Source organism: Propithecus coquereli, unplaced genomic scaffold (assembly GCF_000956105.1).
Source record: "Propithecus coquereli isolate 6110/MARCELLA unplaced genomic scaffold, Pcoq_1.0 Scaffold65, whole genome shotgun sequence".
Taxonomy (NCBI): Eukaryota; Metazoa; Chordata; class Mammalia; order Primates; family Indriidae; genus Propithecus; species Propithecus coquereli.
This window is the reverse complement of record NW_012152507.1, coordinates 3,928,864-3,940,473: the sequence shown is the minus strand read 5'-3', so window position 1 is coordinate 3,940,473 and position 11,610 is coordinate 3,928,864. Positions and strand designations below refer to the sequence as shown.

The window sequence follows — 11,610 nt, the reverse complement described above, 5'->3', positions numbered from 1 at the left end:
AGTGCTAGGATTACAGGCGTGAGCCACCGCGCCCGGCCTCTATTATTTTATATGTACATATTATCTGCTATTCTTCTTGTTTATTTTCTTGTTTTTATATGTTTATATTCTTTATTTTGGCTAAATAGATTGTAAACTATATGAGGACAGGAATCTGTCTTGTTTGCTATTGTATTCAAATGCCTAGGATAGTGCTTAGCATATGGTAGGTACTCAATAAATATCTTTTGAATGGATGAATTAATTCAACAAAATATAATTGTAAAAGTTTATCAAGGCACTTTAAGTTCTGTCTACATATGTTTGATGTGTATTATATAATTGAATTATAGTATTTCTTGCTATAGAGAGAATTGTAGAGTCATTTGTAAACTCTGGGACAAAAAATGGATCTAGAAAATGTAGAGAGAAAGAATGGGCCTAAAATAAGGATGAAAGGAGAGATTGATAAGAAAAATGCTGCATTTCTCTGGAGGTAAAATTTGAGATTAAAAGAATGGGAAGTACTTTTAAAGTATCAGAGCCAATATAAACTAGATTGTTGACTTTTATTTGGTTATAAAATTTGTTATGATCATTGATTTTCTTTTTTATTCCTTCATTGGCATTGTGTTTTGTGTGTTGGATGGCTGCTTTGTTGATATGGTTAAAGTTGTTTTGCCTACTGTTGACATGCTAGTGGGAATGGCCCGTAATGCAATAAGTATAAATTTCCAGGACTGTGCCTATGTGAAGGGTTGCTGCTGGGGGAATTCTTGATAGACTTTCTGCTCTAGAGGCTGCACAGCAAATCACTGGATAATTGTCACCACTGTGGCAATTTCTCCACTGGGAAACTTCTATAGTCATATAGCTTGACTGGCACTTCAGAGCTTGTTGCTGTGGACAGTGTCTGTTGGAATGTCACTTTAAGATTTCTCAAGGGACTGTACAATTTCCACCATTTCCTGTGATATGCTCTTACTTTGAGTTTATTTGGAAATAATGAAATAGCAGTGAATTATCTTATCATTCATACATCAGGAGACCTAAGAGATTGCTATATTTTATTATCAACATTATTTCTACCATTCAGAATGTGCTTTTCCTTTAAAAATCTCTGTGTTGTTTGTTTATGTGTGTTTTGATATAAGTAATAATGATATAAAAAATCATCAAGACACAAAAACATTGTTTTCCCTCAATGTAATGATTCTAAAATTTTGCTTAATATCAGTATTTTCCTCTGAATATTTATAATTTAATTTAAAAATTTTAATCCTAAATTAATATATTCAGTTGCTATTGGCCAAAAATACTGAAATTCCATGATATTTAAATGGCTTATGGTTGTCATAAGAAAAAATATTTGAAATTGGCTTTAAGTAAATATTTGTTACAGAAATATTAATTAATTTGGAATAATCCTGGAAAATCTGAGTTTTAATGTTACCATAGCAATATCCTATGCATAGCTCAATGGTCTTTAATATTTTGGGGGTTACAGAATTCTTTGAAAATTTGATAAAATGTGAATTTTGTATCATTATCTTAAAAGAACAAAACAGAAACAATAACAAAATCCTGAAGCCTATTCATGGACCCCATAGCACAGGTAACCTTGTATAGAACAGTTTTATTATGTAAATGTGTTAGCTGTCAGGTACCTGGAGAATTATGTTCATCTATTCAACTACATATGTTTGCATACATGTATATGTTTAAAATTGATAATAATTACTATATACTTAGTCTAATTTCCTGCCTGGTGTATGATCACATAGAGCATATAGTCAGGTGAGAAATGCAGACAACTAAGAAGTCATAGGTACTGTTACAGCACTTAGAAAGGCCACTTAACTCCTAGGGCTATGACTGGTATGGTGGTTGTACAGTGACAATAAACTGAGATCTGGAGGATGAGGGGTTGCTATATTTTGCCAAATAGACTGGGAGACTGATAGGCACAGAAAGGACATTATCAATAGCCTTAGGTGAGATAGAATGTTCAGGGGACTTAGGGATAGGTAGGAAGACAATGGCAGTGGAGGAAGTTGAATGTAGGAATCAGATTAAGAATGTTCTTAGAAGCCACACTAAGGAGTTTAAGTGTATGAGAATGGATGATGTTAAGGTAGATCAGTGATATGATTAGATTTGTATTTTTGAAAAATTACTGACTATGGACGAATGAATTGGAGGGGAGAGAGTGACAAAATGGAGGGAGAACAACTAGTATGCTTTTTTCATAATGGAGTGCATGGTGGTGATGGCTTGAGGTAGGGTTGGAGAAATGGACGGTTGATAGGACTTTGAGTTTGACTGGATTTGGAGATAAGGAACAGGAGAGAGTCAAGAATGATTGATTCCTTGGTTTTTGTCTTGAGCAACCTGGTGTATGGTTGAGAAATTCAGAATTTAAAGGGAAGAGTAGGCAGGAGAGAGGGGAAAAAAGGAAAGGAGGTACAGTCAGTTTTCAATACTCTGAGTTTGAAACACTTTGGGGTAATTCTGGAAATGTCTGGGAAGTAGTTGGGTATGTAGGTCCAAAACTCAGAAAAGAGATTGAGCCATAGAGAAAGATTTGGGATTCGTCAGTGGTTCTTATAGTCTTTTTCATTTTAACATGCCTGAGGAAGATTATAAAACATCCTCAACCATGAAAGTAGCTCAATTTGGCAATGATTCTCATTATGTCACTGAGAAAGATGTTCCCCCAGGTGACGCATGGCTCCTTAGTGCATTCAGGTCTCTGCTCATTGCCACATTATCACTAGGCTGCCCTACACTGTACCATTAAAATAAACCCTGCTGTGGTCACTCCGTATTCAACTTAAAGCACTTTATTGTTCTTCATAGCACTTTCTACAACCTAACATATATTTGTTTAATGGATGATTGTTCCTTCCACTAGAATGTAACTGCCTAAAAACAGGAATTTTGTCTTTTCTGTTCATTAATCTATTCATAAGGTCTAGAACATTGTTGGCACTATTAGGAGCCTAAAACACGTTTTTGAATAAATTATTATTATTATTTTTTAAGACAGTCTCGGTCTGTCACCCCAGCTGGAGTGCAGTGGCATTGTCTTAGCTCACTGCAACCTCAAATTCCTAGGCTCATGTGATCCTCCTGTCTCAGCCTCCCGAGTAGCTGGGATTATAGGAGTGTGCCACCATGCTGGCTAATTTTTCTATTTTTTGTGGAGATAGGGTCTCACTCTTGCAAAAGAAATCTACTGACAGACTTAAGCAGAAAGATATTGAGTAGTATATTGGGTGGAGGTGTAGAGAACTAAGTTGAGAAACATGAAGGAATGATGAAGGCTGGGTAGCTACCCATACTCCAGTCAAATCTTGCACAGAAAGAGCCTGGTGCCGATACTGAATTCTGGGTATTGCTGCCTCCACGAATGCTGCCTTTGAAAAATGGATATTGCTGCCCCAGTTACTCTACCACACAAATAGATTTCTCACTGTTTCATTTTTAAAAGCATTATTAGTTTCCATTCAAAATCTGGGGTTGGGGCAAATAGTGGATGAAATTCAGATGTCTGCATCCTAGCACCAGAAAAGGTGTGAGTCTTCAGCATCTGACCTTTGGCTTCAAGTTGTGGGAAGTGAATTCTGTTTCCCAGTAAGATTCATATGGTAGGAATGCTCAAAAAGCACAATCAATTCATTATTTTTTTTAAAAAGGACAACAGCCTATGGAACAAAAGGTGGATTAAAAATACATATTAGAAGATGTTATTAACTGTCGAGAGATATTAGCAAGCATTCAGAATCTGACATCGGATGGAAGGAAAAAGGAAAAGAGGAGAGTAGTAAAATTGTACTAATTTATTTCTCATTCAGGCAAACAAGAAATATCATTTCATTGATAATATTGATAAATTACAAAATTAGGTTTAAGTATAGTATTTGAAAATTTCAGAGAAGAGACTCAAAATCAAGCAAAGATGAAGAAAAATAAAATGATAAAAACGGCCTTCAAAGAATCACACACAAAACAGAAAATAACATGACAGAAGGAAGAACAAGAAATATGCTAGGAAAGAAATATGCTAGGAAAGTTTATGAAATGGCTAAAAAGCTCTAAATTCAACTAAATTAAAAGAAATATAGAGTATAGTTAAAAGCGTGGGCTATGGAGTGTCCCTATTCTGGTCCAAAACCAATTCTGCAACTTACTAGCTATGGGGCCTTGGAACAGTTATTTAAATATTTTCTGCTTCAGTTTTTTACTTATAAAATGGTATGCAAAGCACACAAAAGGAAAACTGACTCAGAGGAGAATTTATGAATGTAAATACATTCTTAAATAAAAAAAAAAGAAAAGAAAGTCTTTAATTCAAAAAATCAAGAACAGAAAGATAAACCTATTTTTTTTAAAAAAGGAATTAATAAAGATAAATACAGAAATTAATGAGCCAGAAAATGTAAAATATAAAAATAATTGAAATGATAAGTAAAATGGAACTGGCTGTTTAGAAAAGAGAAAAATAAACCCTGAAAATAGATGAATTTTTAAAACTTCAATTTTTAAAAAAACTGTTGTGATCAACTGTAAAAAAATGCATATAGAGATAGAGAAGAATGTAGTCACAGGTGAAATAATAAAAAAATTTTGCATGTGTGCTGGAAAGGGTTAATTTCTTTAATATTCAAAGAGATTTTAGAAATCAACAAAGAAGCTGAAAAAGCCCAGTGAAAAACAGGTAAAAGAGATGAATGTACAATTTTCAAAGGACAGAAAAGACAAGCTCTGAACACCCAGAGTGGACTGTTCAGGCAAGAATCATCTAGTACAGAATAATGCCTTAAGAAAACTTATTTTTTCTCCGGCTTACTGGGCTATATATTTTAGAAATATGAGCACCAACCTAGGAAGTGTCTGTAAGAGTAGCCACCACTGGAACCTCTATTCTAGGGGAAGTATGAATAGCTGATGACAAAGCAAATCATAATGAAGCTCTCTGAACTTCAGGGAAATTATGTTACTCTACAATGCATGTATTTAACCAACCTAGGCAATAAAGAATAAATACAGCCATAATCTCAGAAATTGGGGGAAATAGATTACATGAAAGGGGCAAAGTCAAATTAAATATAAATAGCAGAAACATATAAAGAGCTCTTCTGTCTGTATTACTGTTTTATAGGTTTTGCATCATGGACCTAATTTGAGAGCAGTTATGAACATGTATCGCAGAATAATCCACCGTGTTAGGCATCGACTTGGTCTTTGGAGAACAAGACAAATTATAAATTTATCTGAGCTAGAGGAATGGATGGATAGAAAAAAATGTAAGTGTTACAGTCATTTCTGGTTCAAATTTAGGTTTGGAATTAATTTAACCATTGAAATTTTACATATAATTGTCCACAGAAACCAAAAGTAGACTGTATTTTTATATTGCTGTAAGCAATTTGCATTTTAAAGTTGCATATTGTATATTGTATATTTGGATTAATTTATTAGGATCCTCTATAAGCAACAGAAAACTTATTCTAGCCAACTAAAGTAAAAGGGAAATTTAAAGGGAGAATATTGGAAAGATAGCTAAAGAATCAGATTTCAGACAGAGTGTGAACCAGAACTGCTCCAGAGATCTCGGGAGCAGGAAATAAGGGACAATCTCAATTTATCTCTGAGGGATAGATAAGCTCTTATAGCTTAAAGATTTTTTGTTCCTTTGCTTTATATCCAAATTCCAGGGAGAGAGCAACTGATTGATTTAGCTGAAGTCTTAAGTCCAACACTTTGCAGTAGATGGGTAGGGAATCTTGCTTGAGAGTTGCAGAGGCTGTATGCATTGGAGGAGGGGTAGCTCCCCAAAGGAAAATTAAATGTTGGTACCAGAAGAACAGTTAATGGACGCTCGGCAAACTAAACTACACATCGCTTGTTAGTGTTAGAATTCTATTCATAGAACAAGGATCCCAGTTTATATCTTAACTTTCAAAGATCTGATTTCTATTTCTATTTAATCAATTCAATATTGCTTAGCGTTAGAGTAGATTATTAGAGCCAGTTTCTTGACTAACAAAAAATAAATGATGTAAGTAAATTATATTTAATTGGAATCATCTTATTGCTTTATAAGGCAAAAATACTACATTTTAGGAAGTTTTAGCGAATTATAAAATTTTACATTTAGGATTCTAAGTTCCATTAAGACAGGGACTATGCTTGCTATGTTTGTCAATGAATACCCACTGTCTAGCATCTGACTAGTTTATCAGAAGGGCTCAAAAATATTTGTTAAAAGGATAGTTTTTGTTAAGCTTATTAGTTATGACAAAATTTTGTGCCAAAAGATATTTACCAATAACCGGAACTCTTTGAGTTAGAATGATTCCTTTCCTGTGGCTAGAGGTAGAGGAAGGAAGACACCAGAAAGGGAGTGTGTGTGTGTGTGTGTGTGTAGAGAGAGAGAGAGAGAGAGAGTGTGAAAGAGATTGATTCCGCATAAGTTAGAGGGCTCAGCTGGATCAGTTCGCCCAGTCCAACAGCCTGGTTTCCTGAGAAAGGAATAGAAAGGAGCAAAGTGTCAGAGAGATGGAAAGAGGAAGAAGAAGGGAGAAAAAGAAAGCAAATGAGAGAGAAAGGCAGAGAAAGAGAAGACCCTTCTCTCGTTAGGAAGCTGCTGGGACTCCTTTTACTTAGTCTTTAGAGAGAGAGAGAGACTATCATACCCTTGTGCACTCAGATTTTAAGACTTTTGTTCATAAATTCTGTACTCACTAGTATAAAATTCAGTAAGATATTCTTAATACTCTCGTGAATAGTAGTTTTGTATTAAGTAACATGGATGTACAAATTTTATAATATTTATGAAAATATGTACTAGTATGTACCAGGACCTTACAGTTATTACACTGACCACCTTTTCTTTTCCACCCACTTTAATTTTTAGCCATTGACTTCCAAATCATGTATCCTTTCTATTGCTAGTTTTATCATTTCTAATGCTCCCACTATTTTACTCAGTCTTCATACCTAAAACTGTTACTAAATTCATTTTAACCTTATAGAATCTTGCTTATTTTTCTTGGCTTTACTTTCTTTCCATGATTTTTCCCCCATGATTTGTAACTACAGCTTTCAATATTTTTGCATCTTAGAATAACCTCTCTGTTTAAAAAAAAAAAAAAACAAACGACTAATGTGATTTCTGTTTTACAGCCTGGACTCTGGTAATTTCTAGCTGGGAAGTTCTTTGAGTAAAAGTCTTAAAGAAAGTGAGGGGTGAGCCAGGTGGATCTATAGGGGAATAACGTTCTACAGAAGGAACAGCAAGCACAGTAGAACAGAATTAGCTAAATGAATAAAGAATTACCAGCCAAAGTATACATTTACATTGAGGGTTAAAATATCTCTAGAGTCCACAGAATTTGCAAGTTCTTGTTTGTCTTCATGTTCCTTAAAAAACTTTTCATCCTTTTTATGTTTTGATTGCTGATTGGGTGATATTTGGCAGATATCTACCTTTTAGAGCATCTTTTAGTGATCAGAAAGTTTCATTAATTTTCATGATTTGTTTTATATTTACCCTGATTATATCAGCCTGGATTATTAATTATGCTAGTATGTTGCTGAAAGTTTGCTTATAGGATGTAATATACAGGTTAAGGGAATTATTGTCTGTTAATATAGTCACAAAACCATATTGTTAATAAATGCATCAATCTGATTTTATGAGAAGCATCTAAAATTGATTAATTCAAGGAAAAACTAATAAAGGTATATATACTTTTTCAAGGAGAAATATATTTACTTAAACATAAAAGTAAAAGGTGAAATTGTTTTTGTCATAGTTGGAGTTTCTCTAAAATCAGACCCTAAGACAAGACGTCAAGTACAACTAATTTATTTGGGAGTTAATCCCAGGAAATACTATTAGTGGAATGGAGAAGTGAGACAGGGAAGGGATGGAAGTCAAAAAAGAGTGTATTATCAAGGAAATTATGATATGGACAACTGGAGGTTAAATCCTATAATGAACTCAAGAAAACATTGTAGCCAACTTGTCTTAAGTGCTGGGTCTTTATCCACCAGCTCCAGTGGCTGAGGGACACTCCAGTGGAGGTCTTAATTCCCTGGCACATCTGGCTTGCTGCACAGGTGGGTAGAGGGAAGTTCTGCAGCCAGAGGGAGCCCTTACGCAATGGAATGCAGATATATTGGCAATTGAAAGTCAGCATGCACAGAAATGTAAGGACAAGGACATATGGACAGGGCACCAAAAGAAACTGCTCTAGTTTGCTTATTTGAAAAAAGAGAAAAAGTCATAGGTATATTAAGTATGAATTTACATTTATTTATTTTACTGCTGTGTTTCAGGAACTGGAAAAACTACTCATATTTTGGGAATCACTAAACATTTCTTGAATTTGTTGATGTCTCATGAATATCTGCCTTTACTAAATGAATGAATGAATGTATGGATAGAAAATTGAAATCCATATGGTTAAGTGCTGGGATGATATAACTTATGTTAGAAACCACTCTGGTGTCCTTTGTTATTGGGAACCCATATTTCAGAGCTAAACCTTTAATTAGGCAGTCCCTGTCATCCTGTAAATGCTAACAATCAGCTTCTTAGGGTTAATCCAACACACTACAGAGTGGAGACTCTTTTTGAAAAGAAAAAATTAATTGTTTATGGAAAACTACACTTATAAACTGTATACATCAACTCTCTTGCTCATTATTTGACTACTATCTAATGTTAAGTATGGGACATAGGTGACAGCTGGCCCGACTGAGTGGTTTTCTGCACTAGTCCTGAGCCAGGAATGGCAAAGTACCTTAAACTAAAAAGTAGCAATACATTAAGTTAGCAAGCAAAAAGTAGACATTGCCCCCAATTAGGGGTCAACTCAGTTGAAAGCAGAGTCACCAATTCAAATAGTTATAAAGTGTGTAGAATCCAAAAAGAGGTGAGGAAAAGTAGAAGAGCTGATAAATAATGAACACTGAAATGGATCAGCAGGAGTCAGGCCACCAGAAATCTTGACATTAAAGCTATGTCTTATGATATGAGTTGAGTGTCGATGTATGCGTAGGGTCTATGGTTAATTGTCAAGAAACCAGGATAGAGGATGCGAGTGTTCTTCTTGGGGAATCAAGTCCAGATTTCTCTACTGCAGAATGTGGGGTGGTGGGGGAGGAGCATGTCCATTTCCTTCTGACCTTCGCCAGGAGTTGACATAGTGCTAGTGCAGTCATGGAGCCTTATTGGTAGACATGAAAGTAAAGCTGGAGTTAAAGTTTCTTCAAATCCAGATGAACCCTTTGGGTGGCTTGTACTTGGTATATTATTTATTTGTAAAGAAACTATATATATTTGTTTACCTTTTTGGTCTTTTAGTCTATGAAACAATGTTTGCTAAGAGAGAAGATTGGCAAGGAATTGAAAGAGGTGAGCTCCTTAAGTTCTTCAATGACTGTGGTCATTTCCCAACCCAGAAACAAGTTGATGATATCTGGGACCTGGTCCATCAAGGTGAGTAGTTTCTCATTTCTTTTCTTCTTTTTTCCTTCTTTTCCTTTCACTTCCTTCTTCTCTCTCTCCCTACTTTCTTCTCTGACTCCCTTCCTTCTCTTACTAAACTTGTTTTATAAGTCCCTTTCCTCAAACATCTTTGTATCTGATATTAATCGGTATGAAGAAAGAGATTTAAAAAGGTAGTTTAAAAGAAGTTAATACAGAAAAGGGTTTTTGTTTTTTTTGGAGGAGGAGAGACATGGTTTTGACTTTTTATAGCTTTTAAATATATTTTTGATATAAAATAAGTTATGACTAGCTGAGTGTATTTTACACTATCATATTTTAAATACTGATGCTAAAAAGCTTTCTCCTGGATAGTTAGATTTGATACTGAAGAATATGTCAAGTTTAAATTATAAACATTGTAAGCTATTTCAATACAATAGACATTTACAGTTAGAAAATCATTTATTTTATGAATAATACATAAATGAAAGGATAGTGTTATATAAGAATATTTAATAATTTAAATGTAGCCATATTTCTCTCTTTACTAAGGACTAGTAAGGGGCTGGAGATTGTCACCAGGATGTAGGAAATCCCAATGAATTTTTAATTCTTTAAGATTCTTCTCAGCTTTTCTCCCCCCCCCCAGCTTTACTGAAGTATAATTGATAAATTAAAATGGTTTATATTCAAGGTATACCATGTGCGGATTTGAGATAACTATACATTGTGTAATGATTACCACGATGTAATAAATCAATACATCTGTCACCGTCCATAGTTATCGTGTGTGCGCGCGCGCGTGTGTGTGTGTAGGATACTTAAGGTCTACTTTATTAGCAAAGTTCAAGTGTACAATACAGTATTATTAACTACAGTCACCATGCTGTAGCAGATCCCCAGAACTTATTTGTCTTTCTACTGAAAGTTTGAATGCTTTCACCAACATCTCCCCAATTTCCCCACCACCTAGCCCCTCACAACCACTATTCTACTCTCTGCTTCTACAAGATCAACTTTTTAAGATTCCACATATAAGTGAGATTATATAGTGTTTGTCTTTCTGTGTCTGGCTTATTTTAATTAGTGTAATGTCCTCCAGATTCATCTTTGTTGTCACAAATGGCAGAATTTCCTTCTTTTTTAAGGCTGAAGAGTATTCCATTGGCTATTACATTTTCTTTATCCATTCATCCATTGTTAAACACTTAGGTTGATTCCATATCTTGGCTATTGTGAATATAGCTTCAATGAATGTTGGGATGCAGATATCTCTTTGATAAACTGATTTCATTTCCTTTGGATGTATACCCAGGAGTAGGATGGTTGGATCTTATGGTAGTTCTCTTTTTAATTGTTTGAGGAACTTCCATACTGTTTACATAATGGCTATACCAATCTACATTCCCACCAACAGTATACAAGGGTTCCTTTTTCTCTACATCCTGATCAACACTGTCTCTTGTCTTCTTGATAATAGCTATCATAGCTGATGTGAGGTGATATCTCATTGTGATTTTGATTTGCATTGGTGATTAGTGATGTTGAGTATTTTTTCATATACCTGTTGGACATTTGCATGTCTTCTTTGGAAAATATCTGTTAAGATTCATTGCCCATTTTAAATTGTGTAATTATTATTATTGTTATTAGCTATTAAGTTTATATGAATTTCTTATTGATTTTGGATATTAACCCCATATCAGATATATGATTTGCAAATATATTTTCTCATTCTGTACATTGCCTTTTCATTTTGTTATTTCCTTTGTTGTGTAGAAGCTTTTTAGTTTGATGTAGTCCTATTTGTTGTTTTGTTTTGTTTTGCTTCTGTTGCCTGTGCTTTTGGTGTCATATCCAAAAAACCATTACCAAGACGATTGTAAAGGAGCTTTTATGTTTTATTCTAGGAGTTTAACAGTTTTAGACTTTACATTTAAGTCTTTAATACATTTTGAGTTAATTTTTATATAGTGTATAAGACAAGGGTCCAATTTCATTCTTTTGCGTACGAATATCAAGTTTTCTCAACACCATTTGTTGAAGAGACTATCTGTCCTTTCCCAATTGTGTATTCTTGGCACCCTTGTCAAGATCTGTTGCCTGTACATGTGTGGGTTATTTCT

The 11,610-nt window shown here is 34.4% G+C and overlaps 1 protein-coding gene across 1 annotated transcript in view; it reads left to right on the top strand.

Moving 5' to 3' along the window:
- The window catches only part of LOC105822941, a 150,754-nt gene that overhangs the window by 6,849 nt on the left and 132,295 nt on the right, over window positions 1–11,610 (top strand). The window contains exons 2-3 of the mRNA XM_012660014.1: window positions 5,144–5,288; window positions 9,359–9,493. Coding sequence (XP_012515468.1) covers window positions 5,144–5,288; window positions 9,359–9,493 — 280 coding nt within the window. The remainder of the gene's footprint in view (window positions 1–5,143; window positions 5,289–9,358; window positions 9,494–11,610) is intronic.